General features: G+C 65.3%; 1 protein-coding gene across 7 annotated transcripts in view; it reads right to left on the reverse strand.

Moving 5' to 3' along the window:
• The window catches only part of SH3BP2 (SH3 domain binding protein 2), a 32,708-nt gene extending 7,777 nt beyond the window's left edge, over nucleotides 1-24,931 (reverse strand). For 2 of the 7 annotated variants that reach the window (XM_053923222.2, XM_053923221.2), the window contains exons 1-7: nucleotides 7,035-7,200; nucleotides 5,158-5,297; nucleotides 4,021-4,123; nucleotides 2,340-2,457; nucleotides 2,083-2,153; nucleotides 1,091-1,179; nucleotides 813-881 (exon numbers count right to left, since the gene is read on the reverse strand). In XM_053923222.2, the coding sequence (XP_053779197.1) occupies nucleotides 813-881; nucleotides 1,091-1,179; nucleotides 2,083-2,153; nucleotides 2,340-2,457; nucleotides 4,021-4,123; nucleotides 5,158-5,297; nucleotides 7,035-7,189 (745 nt within the window). In that variant the 5' untranslated portion in view covers nucleotides 7,190-7,200. Of the gene's footprint in view, nucleotides 1-812; nucleotides 882-1,090; nucleotides 1,180-2,082; nucleotides 2,154-2,339; nucleotides 2,458-4,020; nucleotides 4,124-5,157; nucleotides 5,298-7,034; nucleotides 7,201-10,966; nucleotides 11,182-12,056; nucleotides 12,342-16,953; nucleotides 17,219-24,125; nucleotides 24,250-24,840 lie in introns of those variants that run through there. The other 5 variants (XM_053923223.2, XM_045182906.3, XM_045182905.3 and 2 more) reach the window with 5 other exon arrangements.
• Between the last annotated feature and the right edge of the window lie 401 nt (nucleotides 24,932-25,332).

The raw sequence follows: 25,332 nt of genomic DNA on the forward strand, positions 1-25,332 counted from the left end.
TGGCCTGTGAGGAGGCTCTCTGTGCTAGGGGGAGGGGAGGCTCACAGGTGCTGCTGGCTGAAGGCCCGTGGAAGCTGGGCCCAGCGGGATGGAGCCAGCCAGGGGAGGGCACTGGCCCCAGGAGCAGAGCAGAGTGGAGTGGGGCTGAGAGGATGCAGGAGTCGGGGCTTGAGTGGGCAGAGGGCAAGGACACTGGAGAAGAGGCCAAGGAAGAGGGAGGCCTGGCGGGGGCGGTGCTGTCCCAAGTCCCCAGGGATAATGGAATTGACAGCATGAGGGGAGACCAGGCTGGGGGCAGAGCCTGTGGGAGGGTGGAAAGGATAATGGGAAATGGGGACGGGCAGTACAAGTAGGCGGAGAGACAGGGACAGGCCCCAGGACATAGGCACAGCCCTGCCCCACCCAGCCATGTGATTCCTGGTGACACGCGTGTGTGATTCCTGGCCCGCGCCTGGATCGTCTGCTAGGCCGAGTGCTTTGGGGGGTGGGGTTGGGGGTGGGGGGCAGTGCCTGGCCTACAGAGCTCCAGAGAGCTGTCAGTCATAGGGAGTGGACCCGTTCTGGCCCCACCCACTCTGGCCTAGCGCTGCCTCAGCACCCGTGTGCTCCCCTACCCGGAGAAGCAGGGAGCAGAGCAGCTAGTGTGGCTCTTCTGCTCCATTCCTCCTGACACTCTGACACTCAGGGCCACAACAGGGAAACCGAGGCACAGGGCGCAGCTGGTCAGGCCCAAGGCCACCCAGACCACTGCCCAGGCCCCAGCCACTGCTCTCTGTCCCAGAGCGCCCTGGGCCCACCAGCAGGCCACCTACCCTCGGGCTTCCAGGACTCGGGGGAGTCGGGCTCCAAGTAGGAGTCATCGTCGTCGTCGTGCTCGTAGTCTGTGGGAGACAGGGTCGGGGCGTGGGTTGGGGCGGCCCTGCTGCACCCGGGGCGAGGGCTGACATAGGGGGAGGGCCAGGCAGGCAGGCTGCAGGGGACACCCCAGGAATGGAGCAGGCAGAACAGCCAAATGTGCCTCCCGTCCCGGGCAGCAGGGGCCAGGTGTGGAGAGGTGGTGGAGGGCGCAGCGCTCCGAGGCACGCCTCACCTTCGCTGTCCGCGGGGTACGGAGAGAAGCTGATGTCCACAGGCCGCTCAATGGCACCGTAGAAACTGTCCGTGTCCAAGCTGGAGTCACTGAGGTTGGGGGGCGGGCGGGGCCGGGCAGTGAGCGCAGGGCAGGGGTCCCTTTGGACACCCCTGCTCACGCATGGACACACAGACACAGACAAACCCAGGCACGCACACACTCAGACACACTGATGTGGATGCACAGATAAACACCAGGGCACACACAGACCTGGAAACGCAGACACACAGACGACACCAGGCAGGCACGCAGACAGAGCCACGCAGACCTGCCCCGTGTGGGGTCACAGGGGCCAACACGGGCACAGGAGGCTGCAGTGGCCTCCCCGCCATGGTTCTTGCCACAGGTGTGGCCCCCCAACTGGTCAGATGCTGCCAGGCCTCAAGGTCCCTGTCCCCACCTGCTCCTTCCCCGGGGGCTTGCTCAGTCATCTCCAGGCCGAGCCTATGGAAGGACACCGGCTGGGACCGAGGGCCAGGAGTTCCGGGGGCAGGTAGGGACCTGCAGGGTGGCCTTTTGTGGACCAGACCTTCCATGGCCTCAGCCTCCTCATCGGTGAAAGGGCAGGGGTTTCTGGTCCTGCTGATGGCTGGGCCACCTCACCACAAGGTCGCCGAGACCCAGAGGGACTCGCTCTGGTCTCACTCCTGAGCCAGCCAGAGTGGACAAGGGGTGGGGGTACCCAAAGCTCTGAGCTGCTGCAAATGCTGGGACTCCTGGGTGGGCTGGTGAAAGCATGTGACCCCAAAATAGGAACTACCGATGGGGGCACACACAAACACACACTCAGGCACTTACATACAGGCTCACACACTCGGGTGCACACACACAGGGTCAGCCTGGGGGACACACACATGACCCCCAGGAGAACCTTCGAGAAGGGGCTTCTGAGCTGAGCTCCTGGATGTGGGGGCCAGGCAAAGCCTAGGTAACACCCATCCCAGGCCCACCTGGTGTCCAAAGGCGCCTCTTTCTTCTCGTGGAAGTGGCCGATTTCCCTGCGCAGCAAAGCCATCCAGCTCTGTGGGTCAGCCACGGCCAAGGTTAGCACAGGGGGCCTGGCCCCGCTGGACTGCAGTGCCAGCTAAGGTCAGGGGGACCACAGCCCCCCTCAGCCCATTAAGGGCTCCTCCCAGGAGCATATTCTGAGATTCTGGGTGTGAGGACAGGGCACTGAGGGGCAAGCTGCCCACGGGCCCCCAGGTACCTTGCGCTCATCCTCAGAGGAGGCCGAGAAGAACCACGTGCGATGCTTCTTGCTGATGTGGATGATCTTGAAGGGGAAGACATTGTTGGACGTCGTCTCCTCGGCCGCCCGCATCACCCTGAGGGCACAGACCCCAGGGTCACCACGAGTCCGAGTCCACGGGGGCCGCCCTGCCCCTGGACAGGTCTTGGCACCCAGCAGCGGCCTCGGAGGGACACAGGCAAATCTGGATGGCTGGGCGGAGGCCTAGAGGCTGCCGACAGAGGGAAGCATTGGGGCAGGGGCAGGCAGTGGGAGGCGGAGAAGGGCGGGGGCTCGGCGGGTGTCCTGGGAACAGCAGCACGTGAGGCTCCGAGACAAGCACGCTCCCCCCTCACTGCCCAGGACCAGTCACCACCTGCCACCTCGGCCCTGCCTGCCCCTGCTATCTTTTTTAAGGTATGGATATTTTATTTTTCATTTCTTTTTAGAGATGGGGAAAGGGGTGGAGGGGGAGAGAAAGAGATATGAAAAAGAAACACTGACTGGTCGCCCCCCAACTGGGGACTGAACCCGCCACCCAGGCATGTGCCCTGAGTGGGAATCGGACCGCAACCTTTCAGTGCACAGGCCAACACTCCAACCTCTGAGCCACACTAGCCAGGGAGGCCCCGCTGTCTTGAGAACGTTTCAGGGAAGTGGCTCACTGTGGCTGCTCGCCCAGCCACAATGTGGGTTTGCACAGAGGTCACAGGGTCTAGTGGGGGGCCAGGCACCTGGGGCAGGTGTGCCCACATGGCCCATAAAAGGGCCTGAGCCAGCCCCTGGAGCAAGGCTGCACCCCCACCAGGCTGAGGGTGGTGAGTTTGGGGAAGGGAAACGCCCCTGTACAGGAGCAGCCATAGGAGGGCCCTGGAGCCTCCTACCCCTCGGCAGTGCCCCAGCCAGCCTGTCACCGGGCTGGGTGCTTGGGCCAGGCTCCCCCACTGGGCTAGTGGCTAGGGTAGGAGCCAAGGTCGAGAGTCCCTCCCCAAGAGTCCCAGTACCACCAGCGAAACTGTGGGACCCTCAGTCGCGCCCAGGCAGGAGGGACAAGCCCTTCCAGGAAAGTGAGAGGCACAGGCTGATGCCACAGGGCGCAGGGCCCGGGGGCCCACTTCACCAGCTCTGCAGGCCCCCAAAGCTGAGGGGTGGATCCGGATGGAGCCAGCAAACTGGCCACACACAGCAGCGTGCCACACCCCACAGAGAGGTTGAGCCCGTGCTCGCCTGCCCAGGAGCCCAGGAGCCCCTTGAGGGCAGGCTTGTGACCCTCGCCTGGGAGGCCCCTGCAGCCAGGGTGGCCTGGGATGGGGCCTGGGGTGGGCTGACCTCGGCCCCTTGGAGGAAGGCTGTGATGGGCGCGGGGCGGGGAGGAGGGATATAGAAGTCACTGGGCAGTAGGCCAAAGGAGGACTCCAGAGAGCAGGGGGTCCCAACCCCAGAGGCCTGCTGGTAAAATGCAGGAAGCCCCCCTCGGCAAAGACCTGAGACTAGACTGTGAGGAGGGGCAGGTGCCACCAAGGGGCAGTGGGTGAGGCTGGGCATGGCACCCAGGGGTGGGAACCTGAGCCCTCTCGGCAGAGTCTGGGCGGCACAAGGGGCCAGTCCAGCCAGAGCTCTGGGAGAGGCGGGGGGCGGGGCAGAGGCGGCGGACACTCACCGGTTGTAGCCGTTCAGCGAGAAGGCGCCCTGCGGGGAGGCGGACGTGCTGGTCTTGAAGTAGTAGATACACCGCTTGTGGATGATAACGAAGCGCAGGGGCCCTGTGGGTGGCAGGGCCAGGGTGGGGGTGAGCTGCGGGGACCACTGGGCAGACCCCACTCTGGGGACCCTCCCCAGAGGCTGTGGGGGGCTGCACCAGGCTTCAAACACCGTGAATGGCAGGGCTGGGAACTGGGCTGGCATGCTGGTCCCTCCCCAGGAGTCCACCATGGGGTCAAATGCGGACAAGTTCATGGGCATGATGGCCAGCCCCCAGCAGGGGTGGATTCAGGGGGCTGGCTGTGTGGAGTTACCACAGCCCCCAGTGACAAGGGCTGTGAGGCTGGCTCCAGGAAGGGCAGAGACAGGGCCAGAGGCCCAGGGCAGCTACAGCCACCTTGCTGGGTGCTGTGCGGCGGCTAGTAAGTCCCCTCCACCCCAGGCTGGCACTGCGAGGTTGGGGGCACCAAAGCCCAGAGAGCCACCAGCTTGGAGCCAACTCCCAGGCTGGGCATCCCCCCTAAGAACCCCCACTCTCCACGGACCCATCCCTGAGTAGCCCCACCCAGGCCAGGGAACAGGTCAGTGACAGCCTGTCCTGGAGACTCCCTGTCGGAAGACACCAGGCCAGTTGGTGCCCAGAGGCCAGGCAGCACAGGGCAGAGACAGGGCCGCCTGGGGTTGCTCAGGGGGGACGGACAAGGCCAGATGCTCTCTGGCCTCCAGTGTCTGGACAAGCAGGCATCTCCCAGGCCTGGGGGCGCCCTCCCTCTCCCAGCCTGCTCTCCGGGGGCCTTAGCTTGGCAGATGGGGTCATTTCGAACTTCGTGACGAACCCACTCACTGAACACCCACTGGCGAAGGCAAGGGCTCAACTCTGTGTACCAGATGGAGGCCCACCCTAGTTCTACATGGCCCTGGACCCTCTTACAGTTCTGCAGGCCAAGGAGGCCCACCTCAGGTCTGCCGGGGGTGGCCGCCACCAGGGACAGAAGGAAAACTCTGGAGGGCCCACCATGTCAGGAACGGGGGGGCTCAGCTCCACCCCCACATCCCCCCCGGCACTCCCCCTCGCTCCCCACTGCAGGAGACTCACACTTGAGCAGCTGCAGCTGGGTGCCCCCCTTCTTGTGCAGGTAGCCGGCCTTGGCTACCCCCCCAGGCATGGTGAGCAGGTTCTGGGCACCAATGGCCTTCATGGGCACGGGCCAGTGCATCTCTTCAGCCGCCATGAAGCTGCAAGAAAAGGGGAAATGTCTCAGCCAGGCGCGGGGGACAGAAGATGACTTAGCTGGACACTGCCAAGACCCTAGAGACAGGGTTCTAGGCAGCAAGCAGTGAGGAAGCCCCTCTGAAGGCCCCAGGCTTCTAGGTAGGAGCCCAGGGAGACAGGGCCACCTGGTCCGCTTGGTCAGCCCAGTACATTTGGCCACATACCTGACCTCCAGGGACCCTGAGAGCTTAGTGTGTTCCTTCACTGTCACTGGCTCATTCAGCACACACCTGCTGAGCTCAGGCCCCACGGGGGCTGGGTTGTAGCAGTGAGTGAGCTCAGGAAACCTAGGTAAGTCAGCCTTAGGCTACAACCACCCCAAGTCCAAGTGCCAGGTGAGCCTGTAAGGGGGCCTGCCCTAGATAGGAAATTCAGGGATGGCTTCCAGGAGATGGTGACAAGAGTCACAACCTGAAGGAGAGAGTAGAAGACATACAGGGGCTGGGGCTGGCCCTGGACACCCTCTTTACCAGCTCTGAACTTTGGCAGGGAGGGCCATGGCCCCTAGATACCCAAGCCTCCACTCCTGAGGTAACCCTCAGCTTCTATCCTTTCTTTCTTTATTTCCCTTTTTTTTTGAGAGAGAGAGAGAGAGAGAGAGGGAGGGAGAGACACATCGATTCTTGTATGTGCTCTTACCCGGACTGAACCCGCAACCTGGGCATATTGGGACAATGTTCTAACCAACTGAGCTACCTGGCCAGGGCTGGCCCATCCCTCTCTCAAGGCCTTGAGACCAGGAAGCAGGGAAGCAGGCAGCCAGGAGCTCCTGGGTCAGATGACCTGGCTTGGCCTTCTGGGGGACCCCTCAGACACAGCTGCGGGGGCAGGGCAGACACAGCACCCTCATCCGCAGTGCCCATGCAGGGCCTCCCCATCAGCCTGGGGCGACGCGCGGGCAGGGGCCACACCGCGAGCCGTCACCAGGGAAGGTCTGGACGTCTGGGGTTCGCCCAGGCCCACTGGACCGCGCCTTCTCCAGCCTCCTCCTCGGGGCCAGGCTGTTGCACACTTCTGGCCCCACTGCCACCCCTGCTCACGTGGAGGACTCCTACTCACCCTTGGAGACCCAGATTCAGGGTCCTTTCCTCTGTGAGGCACCTCAATGCCCTGTCACATTTGGGATCCCCACTCCCCTGCCTCTCTGAACGGCACCACCCAAGCCTGCACTGTTATGTCTGTGCCTGCCCCCACCCACCCCGGGCCTGGTCCCTCCCGGGACTCCCCAGAGTGGGAGGAGGTGTGTGGTCAGTAGTAGAGCCCTTAGGAGCGCAGGCAACAGCAGAACCAGAGTCCCAGGCCCAATGGGACTCCGGCCACTTGCACCCCATCCCCGAAAACACAAAGAACACCACTCTGCTCTAGGAAAAGCAGCACCGTCCATCAACTGTTCCCCGCCCGCCGCCGGGCTGCCGTCGGCCTCGGCCCAGCCTCGGTCCCTCCGGCCGCCCCCTGCACACAAAGCCACCCCTCCCGCCAGGGTCCCACTAACAGCCAAGGCTGGGAACAAAGCACGGTCCCCACCCCGCGCCGCCCGGCCCGGGAGGGACCCGCGCCCACGCTCGCACCCCGGTAGGTGCTGCAGAGAGACAGGCAGGCGCGTGCCCCTTAGGGAGCCCCGGACCCACCCGCCCCAGCCGGCCGACGCCCGCCTTTGTTCTCGCAGGAAGCGCTGGCCCGGGTCCGGGCTCGGTACTCACGGCGGCCACGCGGCGGGCACGGCCAGCTTCCGGGGGTCGGCCCGCCGGCCCTGCGCGCACCGACACGGCCCTCGGCCGGGCGACCCGGCCGCCTCGCCCCCGGAGCCCGCCTCCAGCCGACCCCAGCCCCGCGGCCGGCGCCCCGCACCAGCCATGCCGCCGTGAACCCGGCCCGCCCCGCGTCCCGCCCCCAGCCCCGCCCCCAGCACTCGGGCAGGTGAGGAGCCCCGCCCCCTGGTCCCGCCCCTCGAGAGTTAGCTCAAATAGACACGAATCCTTCACAAACTCTTGCAAAACCAGAACAGGAAGAAACTCCCTAAGCGGCCAGCATCTCCCTGATACCAAAAGCCAAGGCTTCGCCAGACCGACATCCCTCTGGACGCAGGAATAGCTCCTCACGGAGCGCAGTACTAGCGAGCTGGCTCTGCTCCTGCGGGTGGGGTCCGTCCCGCACTGGTGAGTGTGAAACATTGTATCCATCCAATAAAGGACAAAAGCCACGTGATAGTCTCAGGAGAAAAACTCATTTGACAAAATGCAACAATCCTTCACAATAACGACACGGCTCAAGGAAGGGGGAAGCTGCCCCTCCCTGGTAAAGGGCAGCTGGGGAAAGCCCAGGGCTCGCCCACACGCCTTGGTGAGGACTGGACGCTTTGCCCCAGGCCAGGCCAGGGACGAGGCCGGTGCTCCCTCTCCTCACTGCCACTCAACATGATCCTGGAGGGTCTAGCCGGCTCAGTTAGGCAGAAAAAGAAAAAGTGTCCAGATGGGAAAGGAAGAAGGTCAACTTTGCAGATTAGATGGCCATGGATACAGAACATGCCAAGGAACCCACTAAAAATGACCAGAACTAACCAGTGTGCCCACTGCGTGGCAGGGTACAAAACCAGTGCACAGAAATTGGTCGCATATCTGCACACTAGCAAGGACCAATCCAAAAGTGAGACGAGAATGAGCTCGAGGGTCCCCTCTTTCAAGCCATCTTCCATGACCTCTGGGGGCCCTGTGTCTCTGCACAGGGCCAGCACAGCCCTTCCAAACACTGACCACAACAGGTTGTCACTGTCCCCTGACCCTCACCAGCTCAGGCCCACCACAGAGGGGCACCCAAGGAGCCCCTGAGGAGGTGTGGAATGCGGCCCTTGGCGGGTGGTGGGGACAGCAGGGAGCCGACATGGAGCCCCCACGCTGGCGGACCGTGCCCCCCAATCTGGAAGCAGAACGGGCATGGTTGAGGGCGGGGGCAGCTGCTGTGACGGCAGACAGAGCCCACACTCCTGGATCCGCCCCTGGGAGAGGTTTTGGTGGCCAGGCCTGTGAGGGCCCCCATTCTCACCTGGCCACTGCCCTTCCATGGGCACAATGAGGGCTCCAGGTGGCCACCGACTGAGCTTGGACGGGCAGGGTGGGTCGTGACAGGGTGAGGCTGTGCGCCACCTTCCCCTCCCCGGGAATGTCCTTGCTTCAGGGACAGATGCCAACATCTGCAGGCCCTCTCCCAAGGGTGGACCATCCAAAGGAAAGCCCATCCTGACACCCCAACATCGTCTGGCCACCACAGGCCTTCCCAGCCCCAGGGGGTGAGCTGGGTGGGCTGGCACCCGACCAGAAGCTCAGTGCCCAGCCAGGCTGAAGCGGAAAGGGGAAACGGTGGCTGAGGGTGAGGGTGATGAGGGGCCGTGGCGGCCACAGTGACCTCGCAGCTCTGGGGGACTTCCAGGCTCCTGCTGCATCGGCGCCCAGGAAAGCTGAGGGGTGTCCCTGAGGGGCGCTCTTTCTCCTTGGCCTCCCTGGCTGTAACTCTCAAAGCCCAGAGTGTCACCCCAGACCCAGTGAGCCGACAGTTAAGGTCCACTGTCCCCAGGGGCCCCCACAGGCCATCCTGTTGGCTCACCGCAGGGAGCCTCAGCCCCCTTCTCTAGGGGGAGACACCCCAGGCTCCCTCGCAAGCTGCCAGAGCTGCCTGCTGAGCCCTGGCTGGGAGCTGTCAGGGACAGTGCGGGAGACCTGGGTTCAAATCCCACCAGGCCTGTCCTCCTCTGAGCCTCTGCTTCTTCCAGTTTAAAGAGAGCATTGTGAGGCCACTCCCCAGGGTGCCCCGACAGCCAGCAGTACGGTGACAAGTCTGTCCCTGCCGGGGACTGAGGCTGCCCAGTGAGCCGGCCACAGAGTCAGCACTAGCTCCCGGCCTGCAGTGCTGCGGGGGCTGCCTGGGGCAAGGCATGGGGGCACACAGGCCAGCGTCCGGTGGCCACGTGGCAGCTCCAGGAAACTCTCCAGCAGGTGTGTGCGAGCTCGGGGAGGTGGGTACCTTGGGCCCACTCGGTCTCTGCTCCTGGGCTCACCCCACACCCCCTCTGAGTTGAGACTAGTCTAGGTGACCGGAGACTGAGGTGCAGGGTGGGGACAGAGCGGGTGGGCGGAAGCAGCTCTCTCCCACAGCGATAGCCCCTTCGGGTTCCGGGAGGTGCTGGCCCCGCCTGCGGTGGGGCCGCGGCGCAGATGGGGGCTCCTGCCCCACACGGGCCCACACGGAAGCTGGTCAGCGGCAGTGGTCAGGGTCGCGGCCACAGTGTGCCACGGGACCGGCGAGAGCTTGTGTGTGTCAGTGCGTGTGCACATGGGTGGGAGGGCGTGACCCTGGGCATGAGAGTGAAGCGGGGGGCCCTGGAGGCTGGGCCCCTCAGGGACAGCTGCAGGCGCAGCCCTGGCAGTGGCGAGGGAGTGGGCAGCTCGTGTGACTGCAGTTTCAGAGTCCCTTTCGATGGGGGCCAGGTGGCCTGCGGGTGGAGCCACAGGGGAGAGAGCGCTCACACACACACTCACACACACCCGCACGTGTGCATGTACTTGTCCACACTTGCTCACACATACGCTTGTGCCCGCATTTAACCACGTACGCACACGCGCCTCATTCTCACGCTCACTTGCACTCATCCGGACACGCACACAGCCCCGACCCGACACCACCACCCGGGGCCCTGTGCCGCCCGGTGCCAAGGCCAACCCGATAGCCCGCCACACACACGGGCTCGGGGCCTCACTCCCGTTTTACAGGCTGGGCCGCCGGCCCGAGAGGCTCAGGCACACGGGGCACTTCCTGTCATTGCCCCCAGCCCCCCTTGTGTGAACCAGCGTCACCCCCGCGTCACTGATGAAGACACCAGAGAAGCTGAGTAACTCGCCCAAAGCCCACAGCTGGTAATAGTGCGGCATCCCCCCCACACCCACCCACCCCCGTTTGGCGGTTGGGGGGGACAGGGGGCAGAGGGATGACAGCTGCCAGGACGGGCCCCAGTGCCTCCCACCCGGCTCACTTGTTCTTGACTTTCGGTTTCCCCTTGTTCTTCCTCTTCCCAGAACCCTTCTCCATAAAAGAATCAAAACCGAAGAACTCCTGCAGAGGCGGGTGCCCAGCCAGAGGGACGGCAGCAGCCCGCAGGTGCAGGACACGCACTCACACTCACCCACACTCACACACTCACGCACACTCCCAGACACTCATAGGCACACTAGCACACTCTTCACGCTCACACACGTGTTCATACTAACACACACAGACTCACACTCATTCACACACTCACAGTCCCACCAACACTCTCATTCTCATCCCCACTCACAGTCACAGTCTCTCACAATGCTCTCGCACACTCACTCGCACACAGTGTGTGCGCACACGGAACCCAAACGCCAAGGCCATCCCCAGCACCGTGTACTGTGGGCGGACTCAGCCCAACCTGGGCCCCCCACCCAGCAGGCTGTCAGGCCTCCCTGCCAGCTGCCAGCTGAGTGCCCTGGGTCAGGGTCCGGTGCCCCGCCCCGCCACCCCGTGCAGGCCCCGGCTCCCTCACAGGCCTCCCCAAGTGGTCCTGCAGGCACCAGGCTGACACCACCTCCCGAGGGCCCGGTCCCAGGGCTGCCCCACTGACCTGATGGCGCTGACCCAGCACATGGCTCTCCTCCTGCCTGGCGACGGGTTGGGGGCAGGTGTCCTGGGGCCCAGAGAGGCCATGTGGCTCAGGGGCCACGGCGCTGAGCCTCGGCCTGCATCCCCCAGGCTGGTGAAGGCTATTGCCCCTGTGCTGCCCTAAGTGGCGCCCCGCTGGCTGTGTCAGCTCCCTCCTGCTGGCAGCCACCTGCTGCATCTGGGGCCTGTGGCCACTAGGGCTTCTCACCAGCCCCCAGCCATGGCACTTCCTGTTGCCGGTCAGCCCCAAGCAGCGGCACTTCCTGCCTTCCACCCAGTGAGCCCTGAGACCCGTGGGTGTTATTCAGCCCACAGGGTTTACTGGCCCCCTGTGGTCAGAGACTACAACTCTCCAGGCCCCTGAGGGAGGCCAGCTGTGTCCCCTGGGAGGAAGCTCCCCGCCAGTCCCCAAATAGCCACCTCTGCAGACCTGGCTCTTCCCCAGCAAACCACCAGAGCCCCCCACAGTTCAGGGTGTCAGGCTCAGCCTCCTTGGCCCCAGGGACACCCAGGCCCAGGAAGAAGCCAGCCCTGACAGCCCACATGGGGGCTGTGTCCCTGGCACCCAAAGCTTCTGGGTGGCAAGGTGGCCCCTCTCTGCCCTTTGACAGCACAGGACCTAGCCACTGGTTCTAAGCCCAGGCCCGGCACAGCCCTTCCCACGACGCCAGGCGCAGCCTCTGGGTGGGAGCCGGTCTGGCACCCCTCCAGGGATGGCCACTGCACCAGCTCTGCCAACGCTGCGCTTGCAGGGGGCACACAGGACAGCCTGCGCGGTGAACGTGCTCCCGCGCTCCGACCCCGCCCAGCCCCACCCGGCGGCTCTGCCCCCCACAGCCAGTGAGCTGGGGAGCAAGGGGTCAAGTCTAGGCCTTTCAGCGCTGAGGCCCCACACCCCCTGCCCCTCCTCCCCTGAGCCTGGCTGGGTTGCGAGGCCAAACCAGTCCCAGGGAGGATAGGACCAGCCAGAGGAAGGGCACCCCAGGGCCACCCTCCTGGCAGGAGCTGAGGGTGATGGGCCACAGGGTGTCCGGGAATTGCAAAGGCCTCACCTTGCCCACCAGGTTTCCCAGGGCACGGCCCCCACCACCAGCTGGGCCAGCAGCTGGGGCCCCATGTGCCCAGAGGAGGACGGCTCCCAGGCCAGGGCCTCCATCTGCCACTGTGCACGCAGTCCCGGCCTCTGCCGAGGCCTGCGCTGCCCCGGGGCCGGCTTGGGGTCGCAGGCCTCCCGAAGGTGTGGAGCTTGTCTTCAGGGTGGGCACCACCGCCCTGGACCCCCCCAGCCGGTGCCAGCCTGCGCCAGCCTGCATGTCCTCCAGCGGCCGAGGACAGGCCGTTCCTTCAGCAGAGAGTGGCCACGACAAGACAGACAGATGGTGGTGGGGGAGGATTAAGTGGGGCCTCTCCCCGTTTTCCTTCCCCTTTCCAGCCTACCAGGGTGAGGCCCAGCTGGGCACCCAGCCCACCTCCATCCTTTGCCAACTGTGTGGCCTCAAGCTCCTAACTTGGCCTCTCTGGGCCTGTTTCTTCATCTGTGAGATGGGTGCTGGGCATTGAGATAAAATAGCCAGTGAGGAGCCCCTGGGCTAAGGGCCAGCAGGGTCAGCCAGAGGGGCAGCTCTGGGATGGGGCGGGGCTTCAAGGGGCTGTGGGGTCCAGAGGAGGTGCCAGGCCTAACAGGCCCCAGATCAGGGAGGGCCCAGGTTTGATGGGAGAGGAGTTTGCTGGGACAGGGTAGTGGGGGAACTAGAAGGCAGAGCAGGGGCTCAGGGTGAGTGAAGTCCCAGGGCGGGGAGGAGTCCACGGGTGACAAAGCAGCCGAGGCCCAGGGAGGCTGGGGCGTAGGTGTGGGGATGAGAACCTGCTAAGGGAAGAGCCAGGAGTCGGTGGCCATGCCAGGGTCACAGCCCTCATTGGACAGACTGAGGACAGAGGAGGAGGCCTGAGGTCCCACCAGAGCAGAGCTTCCCCTGAGGGTCCCCAAGCTCATAATGCAGAGGGCCACGCCCACCGGCCCTGACCCAGCCCAGCATGCTGTAGGGGAGTCACAGCCCAAGCAGAGGAACAGCGGTCCCTGCGGTCCCTACGGTCCCTACGGGGGACAACCCTGTGACGGCCCTTCCCCCACACCTGGCTTCCCTCGGGGAGGCCGAGGTCAGGAGTCCTGGGCTGCTAGGGGAGCTCCGGGCCCACCCCTCTGGGCCTGTGTCTGCACTGCCCTGCCCTCTCCGCAGGCAGCATTCACCCCTGCGGTGGGCCTCGCTGTCACGCAGCACGCTCTGAAAACTCAGGGACAGTCACATCCCCCAACCCGCCAATAATGGCAGCTCCATGACCTTTTACGCTGGAAATAACCATGGCGATGACCCCACAGCAGCATCGAAACAGTAAGATGCGTGGAGCTGAAGCGTCGCTGGGGTCCCTGCGTTGGGCAGCTCTGGCTCCCACTTCACCCTCCCCTGCCCCCAGGGTGGCAGCCTCCAAGTGCCAGGGAACCACCCCACCATGCCGATGCAAGGCACCTAGCATGGCTGGGCAAGGACCATGGGTCCCTGGAAGAAAAGAGGGAGGGAGAGCGCTCCCTCTGGGCTCCCAGGGCCCAGCCTGCTCAGGAGCAAGGCGAAGGGCCAGCACGCTCCCAGTCACAGCCGCACCGAATCTGCATGTGTCACTAAATCAGGGCTCTCACCCTGGGTTGGCCAGATGGGTGCTAACTCCAGGGACAAGGATCCTTATAAGAGGAGAGAGAGAGAGAGGGAGGCCCCGGCTGGTGTGGCTCAGTGGATTGAGCACCAGCCTGCAAACCAAAGGGTCACCGGTTCAATTCCCAGTCAGGGCACATTCCTGGGTGGCCGACCAGATCCCCAGTAGGGGGCTCGCAAGAGGCAACCACACAGTGAGGCAACCACACACTGATGTTTCTCTCCCTCTCTTTCTCCCTTCCTTCCCCTCTCTCTAAAAATAAATAAATACCCTTAAAGAAGAGACAGTGAAGAGACGCAGAGGGGAAGGCAGCGTGAAGCCGGAGGCAGGGACCAGGTGATATGGCTCACAGCACCAGAGCCCGGAGGCTGGGAAGGAAGGACCTGCCCCCCCGGAGCTTCCCAAGGGAGCATGGCCCTGCTGACCCTTGACTTTGGACTTCCAGCCTCCGGACCTGAGAGGCAGAGCCCTGCTGTTTGAGCCCCCAGCTTGTGGCACTTCCTTGGGAGACGATCACACACCGGGACTCGCCGAAATCCTTCCCCTGGGTGAACCACAGGCTCCCACTCCCGGGGGGTCTGAAGCCCCAGGCCCATGGGGCCCAGCCTCCTAGGCGCTCACAGCACCCCTCAGGCCTGGCTCACACCATCCAGCTGCCGCCCCTCCTGGCAGGCCCACACCCACCCCTCCTCACCTCAGGGCCTCTGCTTCACGCCTGCCAGCCCTTCCTGGGCCCAGTCAAGCCATTTCCCCAGGGAGCAGGGAGGGGCCGGGCAGGCACCCTGGCCAAGTGTCTAGTCTCGCAGGACCACGGTGGCCCGTTTCTAGAATGTGCAGTCTCCTCCACCTGGAAGCTGAATCCTCTCCAACAAACGCAACCTCATCCTTTGAGACAACCTTCTAGAACTTCACCTCGACCCCCCAAAACTCTGAGTCAATGGCACAGCAGGGTGTCATCTCCTGTGTCCCCCGGGCAGAGCATGCCCAGCCCACAGCAGAGCCCAGAGACAGGCCAGCGGGTGGACAAGTGGGGCCCCACACATGGCCAATCCCCCGATGCAGCCACAGCCAGCACACGCCAGGACTGGAGCCCAGAGCCAGCGCGGCCCGCGGCCCACCTGGCCCGCAACAGGAACTGACTGGTCAAGCGGCTGCGCCCAGGGCCCACCCGCGCCCCAGGGCCTCTTCCGTGGAGCTGGCAGAAGACAGAGGTGTGCTGGGTGCTGGGCTTGTCTAGGCTGCTCAGGGTAGAGGTGGAGGCAGTCGGGCCACTCCTGTGTCCTCTGCCAAAGAGAATTCAGGGGCGTGCAGGGAGAGGCAGGCACGCACCACCGCGGAATGGGGGTCCGGGGCTTCTGAGGGTGACGTGGCCAAACTGTGGGGGGGGGCGTTTCCTCCTCCGGGACCTTTGGTGCCCAAGCGGTACCTGTAGGGGACTCACAATGCCCACTTGTCCCCAGATGCCCCACCGGCCCCACAGCACCCCAGGGCCTTCCTCTCCCAGGCCTGGTGTGTCTGACTCCAGCCAACATTCCTGAGCTGGGCGACATCCCCACAGGCTGAAGGCTGAGCATTTGGAGTAGAGCCGGGGGCCCGTGGAGCCAGGGCGGCACCTGGTGCAGAGCCCTGGACAGGGCAGGGCTCCTCAGGAGAGAGCCGCCCGTGGGTGGGAGGACGACTGGGAGGGGCCCCAGGTGGAGGGCCCCGGTCCACAGGCGTGAGGTCCGTGGCGGCAGGTGGTGAGGGTGGGCTGGCCTGGCGTGAGCGTGGGCTGGCGGGGCTGCTTTCCTGAGCCTCCCCCCCCCCCCCCCCCCCGCAAACCACAGACAGAAGAGGCGGTTCAGGATTTACACTTCAGTTCATCAATAGTTGACAAGCTTCCACCTTTCGTGGCCTGAGAAAACTCTCCCAAATGCAGATGCATGGGCCCGTCCATCCCCCAGGTCCTGACCCCTCACCCAAGGATGCAGCCCACCCCGCTCGCCAGCCCTATCCCACCTGGCCTAAAGGGGCTCCCTGCCCCACACCGAGGACAGCATGGGCACCCCAAGGCCCTGGTCCTGCCCAGGGCAAGGGATGCCACCCCCGAGAGAGGCGCTCGGCCCTGCCCAGCACCATGAGACTCTGCCCCACCCACGTGACCCAGGCAGGCAGAACGGGGCAGTGGTTACAGTACAGACCTCCTCGGGGACAGGCCCGGCTCGGTCCCCTCCTCCTAACTTTGCAGCCCACTCTGTGCTTCAGTTTCCTCATCTGACAGCTCTGGTGGGGGGCGTCCTAGAGACCCCCTGGCAGAGTGGGTGGGCGCGGCTACTCCAGGGGCACCTGGTCAGCGGGCTTCTGTAGGCAACGCCATCCACAGTCACGCTGCGGAAGAAGAGCCTGATCTCAAGCTGTCTGGGCCCTGGAGCACTCCCAGTCCCCACAGGGCACAGGCCCCTTCCTGTGTCGCGTCACCACCTGTGGGGCCTCCACCTGGAGGTGAGGGGCCCTCTGCCTTTGCCACAGCAGTTCACTCCGCCTGGAGAGCACACTTTCAGCTTCCTCAGCCCCTCACCCAGGCTGAGTACAGCCTCAGCCTGGGCGCCGCCCCCTGCACACCAGGCCTGTCTGTCTCCTACACAGCCGCCCCTGCCCACTCCTGGGAGAGGCTGCCCCCCCCCACTGCCCCCCAGGCATTTCTGATCCTTCTGCTGACGAGCTGCCCCCGCCTCACAGCAGCCCGCCCTGTGTCCACCACCTGCAGAAGGAGTAGACAGCGTCCCCCACAGCTAGCTGACATCTCCTGCTCTCTGTGGGGTCCAGTGCATGAGGCTCACTTGCTGAATTAAACTGTTTACCGCACCCTAAGCACCCCCATTTCTCCATCCCTGGAGGTGGGCCGCCTATGTGACAGATGCCCAGCCCTACCTCGCCCCCAGGGACCTCAGCCAGGCCCGGACCGCGCCTCCCCCCAACCCCCAACCCCCACCGGCCGTCAGAGCACCCTTGTTCACAAGGCAGGGCCAGCAGCCTTCGCCAGCAGGGCGCCCTCACCTGAGCGCCTGGGGGCCAAGCCCCCGGCAGACACCACTGCTGACCCTGCTGGGAGGAAAAGCACCAAGTGCCTTGGTCCAGACGCCTCGAAGGGGACAGGCCATCTTCTATAAGGTCAGGGTCAAGCTGACCCCCGGCCAGACCAGGTGGCCGGAGAGCAGGACTTCCCCAAAACCAGCCACCCCGCCTTTCCCCTTCCCAGCTCACCGCTCCACCACACACGCCACTTCGGCCCCTCGGCACACGCTCGCCAACAACCTCCCCTGCTGGGCTGAGCTGCTCTGGACCCAGTGCTGGGTCCCAGGCATGCCTCCCGGGCTGCAGACGGGACGCGGTGGGCCTCTCGGGAGCAGAGGTGGCCACCAGCCCAACCCTCCTGGCGACAGAGTGCCCACCTGTGGACGCCAAGGCAGGGGGTCAGGAAGCCTGGGGCACTTTCCTGCCTCTAATCCCCTCTGAAGATAGGAGGGTCCGGCTGACGGCCAGGGCGGGGGCAGGAAGCACCGTCCTGGGAAGGTCCACCCAGTGCCACTTAGTTAGCTCTGCGGCCCACTCAGTCCCCAAGCCCCCAGGGGTGAACCTCACTCTCCCGATGAGGAAGTTGAGGCTGAGCAGGCTGTAGCCATGGCCAAACCAGCCAGCACCGCCTTGTGACCCACGGCCCGGGCCACCTCGCCCATTTCCTGCCAAGCCTGGCTTCGAGGGGCAGAAGGAGGGGCAGAGGGGGCCCCAGGGCCGACTCTCCGGAAGGACATTGGCTCCCAGCTGGGTGGGAGACCCACCAGCCCAGAGGGCAGCTGAAGGGCACAGGCTCCAGGCAGACTGGGGACCCAGGGGCCAGCCGCGCTGCATGCGGGCCCTCGCTCCCAGATTCAGGGTTTGCCTGTTTTAGGTTTCTCCAGAGGAGTCGGGAGGCTGCCGGCCGCAAGCGCCCCCGAGCCCTGCTCACGGCTGCCGGTTCCCTCAGGGGTCTGGCACTCAGCCTGGAATAAGCTCTGGCGAAGCAGCAGAACCCAGGCCTCAGTCCCCCCCCCCCCCCCCAGTAACTCAGGCTGTCCCAGGAGCCGCTGGGGGCAGCCCGAGGCTGTGTGGACAGACTGGAATGAAGCGAAGGGGCGGGCAGTGTGGGTATTCAGAGAGCAGTGTCCCTGACAGAAAGAGGGTCCCGGCAGGGCTGCAGACAAACCCCTCAGGGCAGCTGAGAGCTCGGAGGCCAGAGACCAGCACACTGCCACCCACCGCGGGCCCGGGCTGGCGGGCTCGAGCCAGGGGTCTGTCCCTGCACACAGCATCACCCCACCCCCCAGACTCTCCTGGGTGGGGGGCAGAGGGAGGCAGTCGGGACCGGGCCACCTGCCTGCAAACCCCGTACCCTTCACCCCGGGATCTAAGCTGGCCTCCTGATCTGCTGGGGAGGCAGCCACCTCTGACTCACGTCCTTGTGACAGCCGTTCCGCCCAGACGGGGTGACACATCAGCCGGCGTTCCGGGAGGATATTCCACCTGAGGTAGCCAAGTAGGAAGTGCTTGTGCAAAGAGCCTGGGGCCCGGCGAGAGGAGGCGCACACCCGCGGACAGGCGGGCGGGTGTGCTCCAGAGCTGCCTTTCAGGGCCGGGGACCTGAGTGTGCACGGGGTCTCAGACCTGCCCGGCCGAGCACCCTGCAGAGCACCGTTCCGGAATGGCTTCCAGTCCCAGCCTCTCCTCTTTGCGCTGGGGACCCAGTAAAAGTCACTCCACCCCCTGAGCCTCGCCCTCCCGTATGGGCTTATCGGTAACGGCACCCTGAAGGCAAAATGAGGCAGCTCACGGGGACTCTCTGTGGCCACTCGGCCCAGGGCTGGGTGCCAGGGCCTCTGGGGGTGAAGGGCCCCTGCTCAGCCCAGGTCCCGGCACCCGGGGGCAGTGACAGTGGATCAGAAAGCCCCTGCTGGGCTGGGCTGGGAGCACAGGCAGCAGCCGGGGAGATCCAGGCCACGGCTCCTCCAGGGAGCCCGGGGTGGGGGCAGAGGCCAGCCAGGCGGGCACACGGCCAGATGGACACCTGCCGCCTGCAGTGCCAGGCCAGGGCATCCCGGGGAAGGCCACCAGAGACACCGGCCTTGACCCTTGTAGCAGTCGGTGGCCTCAGCTGCGCCGCCATGTGCCCCATTACTCACGCTTTCGTCCCTCCAGCCACTGTGGCCTCCCTCAGACCGTGCGGCTCCCGGGCACTTCCTGCCACTCCGCCAGGCCCGGGCTCCTGGGCCAGGACAAAGGGCACCGGCGCCCAGGACCATGCTAACATTTTAAACTGTTTTCAAACATTTTTCTTCCTTGCCGCTATTGATTAACTTTTACTCTCTGAGTTTTTAGTTTGCACTGTCTTCACTTTGGGCCACTTTGGTTTTTTCAGTCCTCACCCGAGGATGTATTTATTGATTTTAGAGAGAGAGGAAGAGAAAGAGAAAGAGAGAGAGGAGAACATCATTCTGTTGCCTCCCGTCCACACCCGACCGGGGATCGAACCTGCAATCCAGGCGTGTGCCCTGACCAGGATGGAGCCGCGACCCTGTGGTGTATGGACCATGGTCCAACCCACCGAGCCCCCCGCCAGGGCCTGGGCTGCGTTTCGTTCCTTAGTAAACACCAGACCAGCCTCAGGAGGTGGTGCGTCTGGGCTGGGTCTCATCCTCTCATTAGCTGCCTCCTGGGGTCACCCATGGGCCTGGAGAGCGGCACCCAGGTAACAGGCCAGCCCCTCTGCCAGGCCGGGGTCTGGGGCCCACAGAGGCAGGGCCTGAGGGGAGGGAGCTAGAGAGGGGATGCAGGAAGAGGCAGACAGAGGGCAAAAGAGGGAGGAGGGCCAGCCTGCTGCGAGGTTGGGGAACTGAGAGCAGCCTGTTCCCCCTGGGCCTGGGAACCCTGGGCCTGGGCGCTGGACAGGGTGACTCATGGCCACGGGCTCCCTTTGCCCCCTCAGCCTGGGCCCCCACAGGGCCTGGCCAACCTCGCCGTCCCCAGGCCCCCTCACACTGCCCCATTGTTCGCAGGCCCAGCGAGGACAGGGTCTGGCAGTGGGCCCAGGTTGTCGGGAAAGGGGCCCAGTCCCCCAGCCTCTCCTGCCCCTCCAGGAGCAGCCTGTGCCCAGCCCTTGACAGACAGGCCTGTGGGTAGGAGAGAGCAGCGGGCGGGGAGGGTCTCCTTTCCAGGCCAGTGGTCCAGTGGGATTCTGTCCCCACTGCCACGTTCCCAGCCCCCATGGTCCCCTTGCTCTGAGCTGCTGTCCCAGACACAGCAGAAGTGACTCTCAAAAGCAGCTGTGCTCTTGATTTCAAGTCCAAAGCCTTCTCCGGACTGATGCCGAGCCATGCTGGACACTGACACGCCCTTCCCTGACCTCCTCCTACTGTCCCCACCCAACAAGCTCCAGCCAGCTTAGGCTCCCCCAAGGCACCCACTGACGCCCCACAGCAAGGCCAGGGCGTGGGGCCCTCAGGGCTTCCCAGGCAGTGTGGGGGACGGACGCTGGAGAGGAGCCTTGTCCCCACTGTTCCCTGGGAGACCCCTCCTCAGAGGGCCGTGGGCCACCGCAGTCTCAGACCTGTGCGAGCCCCCAGGCCCGGGCCCTCCCATTTGCCCAGCACCCCCCACCCCACCCAGCACAGGGGCCTTAGATCACTGGATCCCCCAGGCAAAGCAGCGCCCGGCCCTGCCCTGCCAGCAGCGGGGGCGGGGGGTGGGGGCATGGACGGGGTGAGTGCTCTAAAGCAGTTGGCCTAACAGGTGCCCAGAAGCAAGCTGGGCCGGGACCACCAGCCGCTCGGTCCTCCTCCTGGTTGGGAACCTAGCACAGGGTGGGGCAGCCTGCACTGGGTGGGGGCGGAGGCACAGCTCAGTGGTTGCCGTGGGGACACCCCCTTCCCCAGGGAGACAGCCACTGGCTCACAGCCCAGAGAAGCCAGCAAAGAAGGCTTGGGGGGCAGAGTTGGCCCTCGGGCAGCACCCCTGTTTCAGCAGCCCTGCGCCCAGCCCTGGTGACCCTAGTGGGGGTCGCTGACTCTGCCCTGGCCGGCTGACCCCTCCAACCCCCACACCCAGCCCTTCTGCAGGTCCCGCCCAAGCCTCCTCGTTCACTGCCACTGTGGGTGTGGGTCTCCAGACCCCAGACAAGCTTCGAAAATGATCCAGCCACTGCTGGAAAGCCTCAAGGGCTGGGGGCCCATGCCAGCGCCCTCCGGCTTCTCCTGCCCCTCCCTCAGAGCCTCCAACCGCGCACCACCAGCCCCACCCCAGGAGGCCCCTCCTCGGGGCCCCACACGGAACCTCCTGCACTATCCTTGGGTGCTGCCCACTGGAAGCGGGGCAGGTCTGCGAGCGGTGGGTGGGTCTGCATGGAGGCCCCGGGCGTGGACCCAGAGTGGGGCTGTCTCCTCCTGCTTCCCAAGATCCCAGCCCTGGACCAGCTGCCCCCTCGGGTGCCGGTTGGCAGGATGCCCGACTTGGGGCCGGGCCTCCCAGATCCTCCCTGGGAGATGGGGGTCCTATTTCTCAATCCTCTTCCTTCCCCAGCGACTTCCTGCTCCCAGAGGGCTGAGCTGTCACCAACCACAGCTCGTGGCCCTCCTGGTCCCACTCTCAAGAGAAGGGGAAACTGGTTGCAGAGAGCCCCAACCCTGGGCCCCGGGGCAAGCTGGGGGACTCAGAGACAGGCCCCACCCCCACCCCCACTCCCCGTTACAGCACGAGACAGCAGGGCCACGGAGCTGAGTGCTGGCTGGGCCCTCCCCTACGTGGCAAGGAGCTGGCACTGGGATCCCAGGCAGCCAAGTCGGGGGTGAGGTCCCAGAGCAGCGTGCTCCTCCCCCTCCCCCTGGGTGGGATCTGGGATAAGACAGGAGGTGAGGGAGGAGTGTGGCTGGGGCTCTGGGCTCTAGCACCCTTGGCTCCAACAAGAGCTGGGTGGTGCGCAGGGAGGCCTTGGTGGCCTGACGCTGCCTGCAGGGTCTCTGGGGTCCTCTGCTGCCTCCAGCTCCTAGCCGGTCAACTACCATGTCACGCAACCTCCCACCACCAGACAGCCACCAGGCACTCACCCCCATGGGAGGAGACAGAGCCAGTCCATCCTTTGCCCACCGTGGTCAAACCCACCCTGTGTCCACTGGCCGTCCTGCCCGGCCAGACACCAGCACTGGGTCTGCGGGCCATCAGGGGCCCAGAGGGTCAGCAGCACCAGCCCCTTCTGGCCTCAGACAGGAGGAGAGGGACCTTCCACGGGACAAAGGTGAGCGCTGTTTCCTGGGGCCGCCCTCTCTCGGTCCCCACAGGGCCGCGCTCCTGCGCCTGACTGCTCAGGGATCCAGGGGTGCTTTTCTGGATCCTTCCCCACCACTCTCCTAAGGCCTGCAGATCTGGCCCGGCCGGCCCACCGTAGGGACTGACTCCTTGGGACCCCAATCCCGGAACCAGCCTGTGGCTTGGGGAGCACAGGCAGACCAACCTTAACCCCAACACAAGTCCCCAGAAAGGAGCAGAGAAAGGACCTGCTTTCGTTTGGGATGAGACCTGGAGGACCCCTGGCAGCTCCTGGCAGCTGGAGCCCCCTGCCCAGGGGGCAGGGTGGGGACGGGGTGGAGGGCTGGGATGGAAACCCAGAGAGTTGCGATCAAGGCTGCATGGTCCAACAGGCCACTGTTACCTGGCCCGGAACCCCACCCACCCTGCCGCAAGGCCTTCCAGGGTGACGGGGCCTTTGTCTCCCACACTGAGTGGGACTCAAACACGGGAGAGGTGGGAGCAGCAGGCCAACCTCAGGAGTACGGGGCCCGGCCTGCCCGCCCGTGCGCCTGCCTGCCCGTGCGCCTGCCCGCCGGCACTTCAGGTCTGCAGAAGCTTCTGGGTGTTCCAGTGGGCCGTCCCGCTAGGGGAGCCCACACTCCCCCTCCCCCTCCCCTGGGCCAGGCCACGTGGGTGCCGCTGGGCACCTCAGGGTCGGCCCTGTCCTCCCTGAGTTCCCGGTTAGGCAGGGGGAGCCAGACAGATGACCATGGCGACCAGAAGAGGCTCCGAGGTGGCGCCTCCGTGCAGGGTGGCCAGTGAGAGTCCCCTGAACGCAGACACTGAGGCCTTTTGCTAAAGTGCTCCTTCAGGGGAGAACAGCAGGGTGGGCCAGACAGGCTGCGTGGCTGCCTGTGGGCATCTGCCAGCAGCCCGAGCCCTCTGACCTGCGGGCCTGCCCACTCCGGGCTCTGTGCCCCGCCCAGGTCCTGGTGCACGAGGCGCCCAGCCTGTGTGAGGGGAGCATTCGCTGACCCATGGTGTCCCACAACACAGCTTCCAGGACAGTAGCCAGGAAGAACCAGGTGGCCCCCCAAACCCAGCTGTCCCAATGGCGAAAGGCCTTTGCCAAGAGACCCAAGTGGGAGGGGACCTGCAAGCCTACCCTTTGCCCCAACCCCACCCCTACCCCAAGCAGAGGTGGCCCGCTGTTCAGCCTTGAGGGCTGGGACAGCAGCCCAGCAACTCAGTCACTGAACGTGGGCCTCTAGCCCCTTGGACATTCGTGGCCACCCCTGGGGTAGAAAGCTGCTCATTGCCCCCCCTGTACAGATGAGGAAAGCGGTGTGAACCCTCCTGGCCAAGGTCACTGGCTGGGAAATGGTGCAGGTGGATTCAAACCTCTGGGACCATGTCTGGGCCACTTTGTCCCTCAGTGTCCCCCAGGCTTCCCATCCAGAGACTTGAGTGTGTGGGTGTGTGTGCCTCCATGTGGGCAAGGGGTGGCGTGGCTGACTCAGCACCCCGTCCCTTCTGTCCCTGTGAACAGGAAGAGCCGCTGCCAATCTGGAGCCCGCCCACCCTCCTCTCTCTCCCAGACCAGCCTCCTTGGTGGCTCCTCCCAACTCTGTAGGCCTGAGGGACTCCCCCAAAAGGCCAGGCCCTCTGTCAGCACCCCTTTCTCCAAAGAGCTGGCCTGCCCCCTCTGCCCAGGGTGTGCCCCAACACAGGGCACAGAGCCAAGGAACGGGGAAGGGGGTGGACAGAGTCCTCACTCCTCAGAGCCCCACGCTGGCCCACCTGGAGTGAGGCCCTGGCTCCGGGTTCCCCTGCATGGGTGTCTCAGGTAATGGACACAGTGCGGGTAGATTCAGGAGGTGGAGCCCAGCCCCTCCTCTGGTCTTGCAGAGCCTCCACCAGAGAAAGCAGGGGCTGACCTGGGGTCACACTGAGCCGGTGCGGGACCGGACTTGAACCTGGAATCCTGCTCCCACTCCAGGACTTGCTCTGTCCCCTCGGCCCTCGGACTGTCCGGGGAAAAATTTTACACGCCCCACCACCACCGCCAGGGCAGGCCAGCTTCTTGGAGTCCCGTTTGCTCTGGGCCAGGTCACACAGCTCACCAGCAGGACCTCACGACCACTCAGCAGGCCGTCCAACAGCTGGCAGGGGCATCCCGGGGCCGGATGGGCAGACCCAGGCACGCAGAGAGGCCCTGGGTCATGCAGCGTGGTGGCCCTCTGACACCCCCAGAGGGACGCACTGTGAGCGCCACGGGAAGGAAGCCCAGGCCCAGGGCAGCAGGAAGGAGCCGGGCTGCTGGGAGGGGCCGGAGCCGCAAGTAGGAGGCCGTCCCCAACCCCAACTCTCCCAGCCACTCTGTCACACTCTCTGACGCGCCACAGGCCCCCAAGATAGGAGTGACAGACGCCCCAAAGCCACCGGCTCTTGCATCTCACACTTCAGTGTGAACCAGCGCCGGGGCGGCTTTCTCCCACTTCGCTGGGTGGACGGAGGGAAGGACCGCCTGGGCTGCCCAGGACGGCGAGGAGCCAGTCTTCAGCCCGAGCCTTAGGAGGCCCGACAGGTGGGTCGCATACCGGGCCTGCGGGGCCCTTCCAGCCCCAGGGGCCTGGCGCAGCGGGGCTCAGAACGATGACGGGGACAGGGACGCGGGACGGACTCAACCCCACCGTCCCCCGTGCCTAGGCCTCCAGGGCGCACCCTTCGCACCCCGAACCCGAGCGCTTCCTCGGGCAGTGGCGCCCCCAGGCCCCGCGCGGACCGCCCCCAGCCTGCCGTACAGCGAGCACCGCGCCCGGCCTGTCCGCGACTTACCCGCCGAGGCTTTGCTCCCAGCCCGCGGGCTCTGCGTCCTGGCAGCGGCTCCAGGCTCGGCCGCCAGGAACTCGGTCCCGCGCGGCCTCGCCCCGCCCGGGCCCCGCCCCCGCCCCCGCCCCGGCCCCGCCCCCCGCTCAAACAAGGCTCGGGACCCGCGCCTGGGGCCGCTGCGCGGCAGCTCGCAGTCCTGGGGGTCCGAGGTTGGGTGCTGGCCTCAGGGTGCAAGGACCCCCGCCTCGCCCCACGCCCGGCTCCCAGGAACAGTGGATACACCGTCCGTGCACGGCACACAGTAGGCGCTCAATAAATGCAGGGGAGCGAACACGAGAGCGTCTGCTCTTTGCGCGTGTTCCGCGCGGTGACTCTCGGAGGCCCACTGGAGGAGGCGCTGCCCCCGATCCCCGTGGCCCTAATCCTGCCGGAGGAGGCTGATTCCCCCCCTTCTCCACCCCTGCCTCGTGCCCAGGATGAACCCCTTCCCGCAGAGCC

This window comes from Desmodus rotundus, chromosome 4, assembly GCF_022682495.2.
Source record: "Desmodus rotundus isolate HL8 chromosome 4, HLdesRot8A.1, whole genome shotgun sequence".
NCBI lineage: Eukaryota > Metazoa > Chordata > Mammalia > Chiroptera > Phyllostomidae > Desmodus > Desmodus rotundus.